Source organism: Musca domestica, unplaced genomic scaffold (genome assembly GCF_030504385.1).
Source record: "Musca domestica strain aabys unplaced genomic scaffold, Musca_domestica.polishedcontigs.V.1.1 12, whole genome shotgun sequence".
Classification (NCBI taxonomy): Eukaryota; Metazoa; Arthropoda; class Insecta; order Diptera; family Muscidae; genus Musca; species Musca domestica.
The window spans coordinates 1,587,045-1,596,555 of NW_026712155.1; the positions used below are offsets into that span (position 1 = coordinate 1,587,045).

The 9,511-nt window shown below is 39.2% G+C and overlaps 4 protein-coding genes across 6 annotated transcripts; 2 read left to right on the forward strand and 2 right to left on the reverse strand.

Moving 5' to 3' along the window:
• Window positions 1-185: 185 nt before the first annotated feature.
• LOC101890500 (GRIP and coiled-coil domain-containing protein 1) lies at window positions 186-2,692 on the forward strand. Its single transcript, XM_005186149.4, has 2 exons — window positions 186-2,371; window positions 2,432-2,692. Exons 1-2 carry the CDS (start codon window positions 468-470, stop codon window positions 2,610-2,612), a joined length of 2,085 nt encoding a protein of 694 aa, XP_005186206.1. The 5' UTR covers window positions 186-467; the 3' UTR covers window positions 2,613-2,692.
• On the reverse strand, window positions 2,627-4,253 carry LOC101890329 (protein arginine methyltransferase NDUFAF7 homolog, mitochondrial). Its single transcript, XM_005186148.4, has 4 exons — window positions 3,848-4,253; window positions 3,164-3,793; window positions 2,932-3,111; window positions 2,627-2,869 (listed from the first exon to the last, which is right to left on the reverse strand). Exons 1-4 carry the CDS (start codon window positions 4,184-4,186, stop codon window positions 2,705-2,707), a joined length of 1,314 nt encoding a protein of 437 aa, XP_005186205.1. The 5' UTR covers window positions 4,187-4,253; the 3' UTR covers window positions 2,627-2,704.
• A 47-nt stretch (window positions 4,254-4,300) lies between these two features.
• Window positions 4,301-7,638, forward strand: LOC101890776 (uridine-cytidine kinase). Of its 3 annotated transcripts, XM_005186151.4 has the most exons (7): window positions 4,302-4,590; window positions 4,668-4,858; window positions 4,924-5,069; window positions 5,302-5,399; window positions 5,459-5,507; window positions 6,842-6,970; window positions 7,292-7,638. In XM_005186151.4, exons 1-7 carry the CDS (start codon window positions 4,426-4,428, stop codon window positions 7,390-7,392), a joined length of 879 nt encoding a protein of 292 aa, XP_005186208.1. In that variant the 5' UTR covers window positions 4,302-4,425; the 3' UTR covers window positions 7,393-7,638. The 3 variants fall into 3 exon arrangements, with proteins under 3 accessions (XP_011293644.1, XP_005186208.1, XP_005186209.1); XM_011295342.3 differs by having other exon boundaries at window positions 4,301-4,590; window positions 6,842-7,638; XM_005186152.4 differs by lacking the exons at window positions 6,842-6,970; window positions 7,292-7,638 and adding an exon at window positions 5,791-6,656 and having other exon boundaries at window positions 4,308-4,590.
• Window positions 7,492-9,448, reverse strand: LOC101892115 (zinc metalloproteinase nas-14). The gene has a single exon (XM_005186159.4). The coding sequence runs from the start codon at window positions 8,437-8,439 to the stop codon at window positions 7,624-7,626; it is 816 nt and encodes a 271-aa protein (XP_005186216.1). The 5' UTR covers window positions 8,440-9,448; the 3' UTR covers window positions 7,492-7,623.
• Between the last annotated feature and the right edge of the window lie 63 nt (window positions 9,449-9,511).

Consider the following 9,511-nt stretch of genomic DNA (forward strand, 5'->3'; position numbering starts at 1 on the left):
TCCTGTTTTGGCATGGTCCCCATATAACGGCTTCATCCACTTTATGTATGGCTTTTTAAACGTTTAACTGCATTAGCCAAACGGTCTTATTGGTATTTGTATTTTAGAGTGGAACTCGTTTGAATCTAAGTACGTTAATATAAAAATGTTTTCTTTACCCAATGATGGGAGGTATTAAAAATTCGGTCCGCCCATTATTATGTTTTTTCCTTGATTTTTCATGGTCGAAATAAAGTATTTTGACAGCCAGTCTGATGATCAGCTGTTCAGAAGCTCCGAGGACCTATAGTTGGGTCACGGTTGAAATCGCAGACGTCAAATGTCAAAACAAAAATCAGATGTTCATTGTTTAGTGTTATGTTTTGTTTGGATGCAATTGGATAGTATTGTTTGTATTATGTGGCAAAATTTAATTAAGAAATAAGCGAAACCAAAACGATTTACACACCTTGTACTTTTTTAACAAAATGGATCGAACGAAAAGAGATTTGGAGGGTGTAATAAACTCCCAAAAAGAACAGCTAGCTCGATATGAGAAAAGATTGAAAGACGTTGTTACTGCATACAAAGGTTTACTCAAGGAGAAAGAGGCATTGGAGACCAGTTTGGCTGCGATTAGTTCCCAAGAGAAGAAAGTAGACAATGGAAATAGTTCTTCCACGTCCGACGTGTCTGGCCAGTCAGAAGCCGAAACTGTTCCACCGCCTGACACAAACAATGATGATAATAATGAGAAAGCCAGCATCCAAGGCCAGATTGCCACTCTAATGAATTCATTGGCAACATTATCGGCCGAAAAGTCTCGCATGGAAGCTTCTTTCCAGGCTGATAAAAAACAACTTCGTGCTCAAATACAGCTAAAGGAACAGCTGATTAGTGATCTTCACTCTAAGCTACAGGAAAGTAAAGAGCGCGCTAAGGCAGATGTTGACGAAGTCAAGGCCAAGTGGATAATCGAAAGACAGGAGCGTGAAAAGGAAACCAACAATCAAATGTTAATGATCCGGGAACTACAAAAACTGTATGCGGACGAGCGACACCTGAAGGAAAACATTGAGATGCAACTGAACAACTTTAAAACAAATTTCGCCAGCAACGAGGCCGAACACTCCCGGGTAAACGAATTGCAAACTCAGCTTAAAGAAGCAAAAGCTCAATTAAAGCAACTTCAGGCAGAAAAAGGAGTTTCTGACAACGCTAAAATTAATGTCAACAGCACGACTCTCTTGAAGCAACTCCAACAAGAAATGCAACAGTTGAAAGAGCAGCATGCTGTGGCCATTAAATCTGAACAGCGAAGAGTTCAGATGGCAGAGGAAGAGTCGCGCAAGCAAGCTATTCTCCACGAAGCGAATTTGGCAAATCTTGAAACTAAATTAGCCGAGCTGAGTAGGACCGTGGGTAACTATGACCGACTTCGTCAACAGGATCAGGAGGCAATTAATGTTCTGAAAAAGCAACTGCAAGACTTGGAAAGAACAACAAATGAGAATTCTTCAACGCTGCACAGCAAGTGTGCCGAAAAGCCTATTCAGGCAAACGATAGCTACAACGACACTGATCTGGGCCACATTGTAGATGAAATATTGCGTTTAAAACGGATAATTATCAAAGAAAACTCTCGCTCGCCGAACCCCATTGATTTGGCCAGCATATTCTCTGTAGGTACGGACCATTCGCACTGTCAGGCAGAATTGTTGGACACTTTGCATCAACTTGATGGGGCTAGAAATGAGATAGAGCAGCTTAAAGAAAAGGTTGAGCAGCAGAAATCGCACATTTCAACGTTGCAAGAAAAGGTCAAAGTTTTGAACCGCAACATAGACGAACAGGAATTGGAATTAAAGCATTACAATGAAAAGTTACAGATAAGTATCAAAGAAGAAAGAGACAAATGGAAGAGTTTGCAGAGTGACATTGAAAATGACTATCGCAATAAATTAAATGAGCTGGAGCAACAACTTCAGAAACAAAGACAGCGGTCACTGCAGCTGTTGGACGAAAAAGAACAAGAAATTAAGGCTTTACAGACGTCATTTGAGATATTTCATGCTTCAAACAATACGGGAATTTCTTTAATGCCAAATGAAGCTCCAGTCTGTGCATCTTCTGACGGTGAAAGTAATGAAGATGTCCCCGCACCCTCCAACGTTCGCAAGGTGTCACTGAAGGCAAAGAAACTTTCTGTAGGAGAAAGTTGTCATATGCTTCATTACGCGAACGAAATCGCCAGGAAGGACATTGAGATTGCCAACTTGAGAAAGGCTAAATATCAAGCGGAAACTGCTATGCGGAAGGCCATCCACGACAAAGTTGTAAGTCAAGAAGAGCTCAGCAATAAAATCGACGCACTGGAAGAGCAAGTTGATAGGTAGGTATTCAGTCAATATTACGAAGTGGATGTACCATTTTCACATTCTGTTTTTCTTAGACTCGAACGATGTCAGACCCGAGAGGGAGCCAATTTGGAATACCTAAAAAATGTCGTCATCAGCTACATTGTATCCAAAGATGCAGATGGCAAACGTCATATGATGAATGCGATAAGTGCTGTCCTACAGTTTACGCCAGCCGAAATGCAAGTCATCAATGCTTCATTCCAAAAGAAGTAAAACTGTATTATTAATAGTGTCTGTTAAACATTCTTAAGATTTATATTATACAATATTGACCAAATTATGCTATCGTACAATTTGTATTACATTTAATGGAACCCATTTACAGGAAATTTTGTCAGATGTTCCTTTAAAACAGCGGGAAACATTGAAAAGAATTTAAATCGGGCACCCATATGATTGGAATGCGTTAGCATTTCGTAGGCTGACTTAATAGTTTCTCGGTTTTCGGGTAGTGCATTTTTTACTAAGGCCTATAAGTGTAAACAAGATGGTTAGTTGACACAATTTATGCATCTGTATGGGGAAATGTTACCTCTAATCGTGCTTTTCCTTCCATTCTATCTAAGAAAACGCCTTGTTCTACCGGCCCAAAACAAACGACTTGATTTTTTTGTTCTGCCACAGTTTTAATTTGACGAAAATCGACATCAGCAGTGAGGTCAGCCGTTCCAGGCGACTTCAAAGGATCGTGCAGAGCGTGTTTTTTGAATGCCTATATTTGACAATAAATGTGAATTTATATTAAAATCGATTTGAAAACATACCCTAAAAGTGTCCTCTTTTTCTCCAAAATGGCCGTAATCCATTATAAGACCAATGCCACCGTCAGATTCGAAACGATCCGCCAGCAGGCCGACCAAACGATCCGCTTCCAAAGAGTACTCTAAAGTCGTCCTTGTTTCGCCAGCTACAGGCGTATATATCTTTGAAAGAGGTGTTTGATTTTTAGATAAAACGAGCCTGAAATCAGTTCCTTTTTCTTCTGCCAAATCGATGAGAATCTCTTTCCACACGCCTTTATCTAGCTGGAACTTATGTATTGGCAACGCATCAAAGAATTCATGAGCCATTACAACAGAAAACTTGCGTGGAACGTCTTCCAATCTACTGTACCAATAGATTTTTGTGCCAGACGCTGTTTCACCTTTGCGATAGTACACGTCGACATTTGGATCGCAATCATCAAAGTTATAGCAGAGAAGTTGTGCTTGTATTTTGCTGAGGTGAGGACTTATTTCCACCATGTGTATGGAGAAGCCGGTGCTGAGTTTGAATTTGGACAATACTTTTATTACATCGCGCATCAGAGTTCCCCTTCCCGGACCCAATTCCACCAACTGAAACGGTGGACTTCCCAGCTTTTGCCATTCACTCAAAATCCAAATGGAAACTAGCTAAGTACTTTGAATCTATAAATTTGTAATGTTGTTGGTCGGGCCTAATCTTACCTCTCCGAATATTTGTGAAATTTCAGGCGAAGTCACAAAGTCTCCCTCTCGCCCAAAGACATCTCTATTCATGTAATAGCCTGATTGAGGGTTTGTCAGCACTTCGCGCATGTATTCGGCCACGGTTATAGGTCCGGTTGCCAAAATTTTCGCCTGGAGATGTTTTGTGAGATCGACAGCATTATGGTTATCAGTAGGACGTTGTATTTCTGTAGCTGGACGTTTCGCTGTACTCTCACCGGCAGCGGGATCCCTTAGTACGTTGGGCCGTCTTACGGGTTTGTAACAGAATTGCCGGCTAGTTAAAAGCGCAAAACGTTTTAAACACTGTCTATGCATAGCTTCCTTTCAATTACACAAGAAGAGCCCCTTCCCGCTTCTATCTGTCATACGAAAAACCATGTTCCCTAAATCAGCTGATTTCTGTTGTCTTTGAAATGTCAAAATCTTCTCTGGCTGTCAACTACAGTACTAAGGGTGTTTTCCGATCTACTTGATTACTCTTTAGCCATCTGCCTTGTACTTGCTGACATCCAGCAAATTCTTTGCAGGCCATCCGAAAAGGAAACAATTACGCCATGGACATGGACCACGCGCATACACTAAGTTTACCAAATGGTGATGTGGTAAAAAAGCCATTTCTTATTGGCGTTGCAGGTGGTACGGCCAGTGGAAAGTCTACGGTATGCAAAAAGATTATGACAGAGCTGGGCCAAACAGATATGGATCACACCCAGCGACAGGTCAGTTCGTTTGTGCGCGTTAACCATCTTATATTTCCCACATCCTGATGAACAAATCACTAATACAATATCTGCAGGTTGTAACAATTAGCCAAGACAGCTTCTATCGTGAACTAACCGCTGCAGAGAAGGCAAAGGCATTTCAAGGTCTTTACAACTTTGACCATCCCGACGCTTTCGATGAACAGCTAATGTATGACACCTTGGAGGCAATATTGAAGGGAGTTAAAGTGGAAATACCAGGTTATGATTACAAAACAAATTCATTGTATGTTCTCCACTGGACTGGCACTGGAGGGTGGGAAGAAATAATTCTGTGTATCTATCTTTCAGAGATTACGAAAACAAATTAACAATTTACCCTGCCGATGTGGTTCTATTCGAGGGTATTTTGGTATTCTACTTCCCCAAGATAAGAGATTTGTTTCACATGAAACTGTTTGTGGATACAGATTCAGACACCCGCTTAGCTAGAAGAGGTATGTATACAACATTACAAATGCTGGTCAAATGATAACATAATCTAGCGTTTTGTGCTTTTATTGTTTACATGAGTCGATGCCAATTATTGCTATGAAAATGCTTTTTGTTCGGGGGAGGGATGCAGGGATAGAGCTAAATTTGAGTTCTTATGAAACTTAAGTCGTGCTTTAGCTTCAGAACAATTATCTTAAAATTAAACTATCGTAATTAATATACATTCCATTTCAGTACCGCGGGACATAAATGAAAGAGGAAGGGACCTGGACGCTGTGTTGACACAGTACATGACATTTGTGAAGCCAGCTTTCGAAGAGTTCTGCTCACCCGTAAGTCCTAAATATTACCATGCATAATACAATCTCTAAGTCCTGATTTTAAATTACAGACGAAAAAGTTTGCCGACGTTATTATACCTCGAGGAGCTGACAATACAGGTGGGTTTTTCGAAAAAAAAAAAAGAAAATGAAATGAAATCACTAGATTCTAAATGTAGCTGCTTGATTTGTTTGTTTTCATCTAACAATCTAACACGTTCTGTTCCTTGTAACTGACTTGAGTTAACTATTTTTATTGATTTCGTTGGTTGTTCGACAGTAAACACAGTAGTACATTTAGGTCAACTATCTCGTTTTATTATGTAACTGACCATAAACCTAGAGTTTGATTTCTACAATATTTTCGTTGTTCTGTTGTTTTTTTATTATATATTTCTTGCAGTTGCAATTGATCTAATTGTACACCATATCGGAGAAATACTTAGACCAGGTAGCAGTGCTATTAATTCGGGTGCCAATGCGTCCAGCAATACGGCTAATGCGCATAATACTACAAATGTTAATTCAACAACTACTTCATCTAGCAATCATACCCCGTCAGCTATGATCCGAGAACATTAAAATAAGCATACTTGCATCACAGTAACAGAAAATATGACGGACGTGCATCATCGATTTTTCCCGGACACACACACCCACACTGAAACACATACAATTTGTCATAAGTTTTGATGTTGCTGACGCTCATGATGCAGCCTACCTTCGTACTTCATCAAAATCAACCAAAAGTGCCGCAACTGATGTCGTCCTATACACCTTATTCCAATTCTCCTTAAAAAGAATACGCATTTAAACACTGTTAAAGGCGGCTTCCCCTTTTGCATTCCTCCATTTAATCATAATCGAGTCGGATTTCTTATTCCAATAGATTGCTTTTCCACTTACATTAATTATTGTTGCAGTAATTAACGTCCCCAGTTTTTTTTTTACATTCATTGACTTACCATTAGCCGATATAGATGTTAAGATTGTTGAGGATCCAAATAAATAGTACGATGGCCAGATAACATCGGTTGAAAGTGTACATACGTATATGCCACAGTAAATAATAATATATCTAAAGATTTGTTAATATTATCTGTGATTTGTGAGACATAACACATTTGCCAGGTGCCCGATAAGACGGAAGAAGGTAAGTTCTAAATCGGGAATTCACATCACGATTTGGGCGGAATGATATATCAATTTGTACAAGTAATTATTAATGCACTCAATAAATAATGAACCCATAGTATTTAGACCTGAAAAGTTTTTTTTTTCGAATTATTTCGTTTCGTTTATTGCAAGAGTAATGCTAATTGTTTCGGTAAGTGCTTTTTACGCTATACCTGTTTCCTTTTGAATGTTTTGTTTCGCATAACAACTGTTGGGCACTCCACCTAAACTGATTGTAAATTAACAAAAACGTTCTTGAATTGTACCTTTCTTTCTAGTTGCCATCGATTTAATCGTTCAGCACATAAGGGACCTTCTCAATAGCCAGTCGTCTTCACGCAAAGGCTCCTCATCCAACATTCAGATAAACATGAATGTCGATCTACAGAAAAATAATGAAACCGGAGGTAAGAAAAGCGGCCTGGTTGTAAAAATTCCACATACTCCAACGACAGCATCCAACAGTAGTTGCTCATCTGCATCCACCATTACACCAACTAATATTAAAATGGGGAGTTTTAGTCGGCCTCACTGATCGAGGATATGGCAATCGACAGCCTCTCCCATACCGGCAAAGAGGAATAAAATAACGCAATGGGCCTGATAGATTGATAGATAAATATACATCGCGCGCACTAACCCACAACAATTCCAACTAAACCTTATGTTTCTTTATGTTTACTGGTTCTGCCTTTTCACAAATATATTCGATATTCTTTCTTTTTAAGATTCATATCGAGCTATCAGAAGATTTTCCACTCTGTGCAAGGAACTGACCATCCAGAGTAATGTTTTCTTCGAAAAGAACTTTAATTTCACTAAGCACTAAGAAGATGTCGCAACACACGCTTGTGACGACGCCTATAAACGCAACGAATTACCTTTAGATTGACATTGTGATTGACCATACCTGTAGTGTACTGAACCAAAGTCATTGCATCGCATCCTTGTCCACTCATTAAAACGTTTAGTAACTTTTAACCACAAATACAATTGTTTTTAAGGATTGTTGTTGTATTTTAATAAATATACAAACATATACATATATAAATACATATTTTCAATAGCACTTGTACATTAAATTGATCTTTTTTATGTCACCGGGGGAGAAGCCTTTGCGCTGACCCATCTTCGAGGCGTCAGGTGAAGACCTGAGGGCCACCAGAGTGGGTTTGCCATTTTTCGAGAAACTGGTGGATCTGTAATGCATTACACTGGCGTAATCATAGTTGACTCCAAACGTTGTCGCCAATGCAAACGGAAGCTTTTGGAAATTTGCCATCATACCGGTCTTGACATTGTCCTCCAGTACGCGTACGAAGCTGTCACGTTCGTAGCGATTCTGTTCGTGATAGAAGCCCAAGACATGCATCAATTCATGAATAGTCGTACCATAGTTGGAAAAGCATTTTGGACTTTCTAGATTAACGACTTGTTCGCCACCCATACGGCCCACGCTTGACCAACAGCCCTCACCTTTGTTGCTAATAACGATGTAATCCCGTTCAATGGTGCGCTTTTTAAAGCGTATGCAAGTCTTCTTATGATACTCGTTAAAGGCGTGATTAATAATGTCCAGCTGCTGAGGCGAGTACGAGCCTTGAACAATGTAGGGCACTATACCATTGGGCCATCGCAGGGAAGGATTTATTATACCATTGCGTTGAAATGACAGTGTCCTATAAATATTGTTATCGTCCTTTATGTCACCCTCTATATAGGGACCAGTTTCTTCGGGATTTTCCAAAGCATTTTCAGTTGAGTTGAGGGTAAAATTTTCGTCGACAACGACAACATCGGCATTGGCGTCCACTTTGGAGTTGAGAATCAAGATTAGTACTAAATACACTTTTCGAAATACAAAGCCCCTCAACATTATACCTATGGAATGGTGTAGTTAATTGTGATGTCAGGTGGGTGTTTGCGGTAAGCATTTTATACAATATTCATATCAGAAGCTGGCGGAAGTTCTTTTGAAATGTTAATATGTTATCGGCAGTTTTATAAAAAGTGTGCGACAAAAAAAAAAAAACATTTTTGTTTAAATGAAATAAGTTATTTCCTTAAAACTGGAGTTACAATGCGTGCGTATGGAATTTAGAAATATATGTCGAAGTAATAGATTACAATGTATGAAGTCTCGATAAAAGTTTACTTCACACAATACGGATACTTTTTTTGCTTGCTACTGCTTTTTGAGAAAGCCGTTTACATTCATAGCTACATACATAGCACATACATGATTTGCATTTCCTGTTTCCATAGTGTCAAATTAGATATCTCGGGTTATCCTAAAATTTGTGACAATTATTGAAATGTCGTCAGTTAACACAAAAAATATGCAAAAGAGAACATTTCAAGAGAAAATTTTTACAGATCTGTTACTCAGAGTTTGCCGAATGAATTTCTTTTTGCAGTCACTTGCAATTCTTCTTCTTTTCCTTTTTGTTTGTATCCGGTGATTTTTGTTTTGGAATTATCAAGGCAAATTGTTTTGTGGGAGCTCAATTGCAAAGTCGCTTCAGAAATCAGGTCATTACTTGCCGTGTTTTTCGCACGGATTGACTTTAAAATTTTAAAACTACCTTACCCTCTCAGAAATTTGTTGGACAATTGCTGCAAGAAAATTAAGCTGACAGATCTATTCATTGTTCATATCAGATCCAGAGGATACACTTCATTCCATTTCCTGTTTCCAAAATGTAAAAATCCAATCGATAGTCATTATATCGCAGACACGAACCAGTCGATATAAGTTATTTGAAATCACAAATAAATCAGACGAGCACCTGTATGGCACGGTAAACCACCTAAACCTTTACCAGTCTCTGGTCGTCTCTGTCTTGTGGTTACCTGTCTAAACATAACTATGGTTAAATGCACACGCTCGCACATTCAACTCGCTGAGCACGGTTGTGTGTGTGTGTTGGTGAGTAAGCAAGACCTGC

Excerpts from the sequence above, each read along its gene's own strand:
- LOC101890776 (XM_011295342.3), top strand. The coding sequence starts at position 4,426 with ATGGACATGGACCACGCGCATACACTAAGTTTACCAAATGGTGATGTG. Across the intron at positions 4,859-4,923 it reads GATTACAAAACAAATTCATT|AGATTACGAAAACAAATTAA; the intron begins GTATGTTCTCCA and ends TCTATCTTTCAG. Across the intron at positions 5,508-6,841 it reads TCGAGGAGCTGACAATACAG|TTGCCATCGATTTAATCGTT; the intron begins GTGGGTTTTTCG and ends CTTTCTTTCTAG.
- LOC101892115 (XM_005186159.4), bottom strand. The coding sequence starts at position 8,439 with ATGTTGAGGGGCTTTGTATTTCGAAAAGTGTATTTAGTACTAATCTTG.
- LOC101890329 (XM_005186148.4), bottom strand. The coding sequence starts at position 4,186 with ATGCATAGACAGTGTTTAAAACGTTTTGCGCTTTTAACTAGCCGGCAA. Across the intron at positions 3,794-3,847 it reads TTTCACAAATATTCGGAGAG|CTAGTTTCCATTTGGATTTT; the intron begins GTAAGATTAGGC and ends CAAAGTACTTAG. Across the intron at positions 2,870-2,931 it reads AAGGAAAAGCACGATTAGAG|GCCTTAGTAAAAAATGCACT; the intron begins GTAACATTTCCC and ends TTACACTTATAG.
- LOC101890500 (XM_005186149.4), top strand. The coding sequence starts at position 468 with ATGGATCGAACGAAAAGAGATTTGGAGGGTGTAATAAACTCCCAAAAA. Across the intron at positions 2,372-2,431 it reads CTGGAAGAGCAAGTTGATAG|ACTCGAACGATGTCAGACCC; the intron begins GTAGGTATTCAG and ends TGTTTTTCTTAG.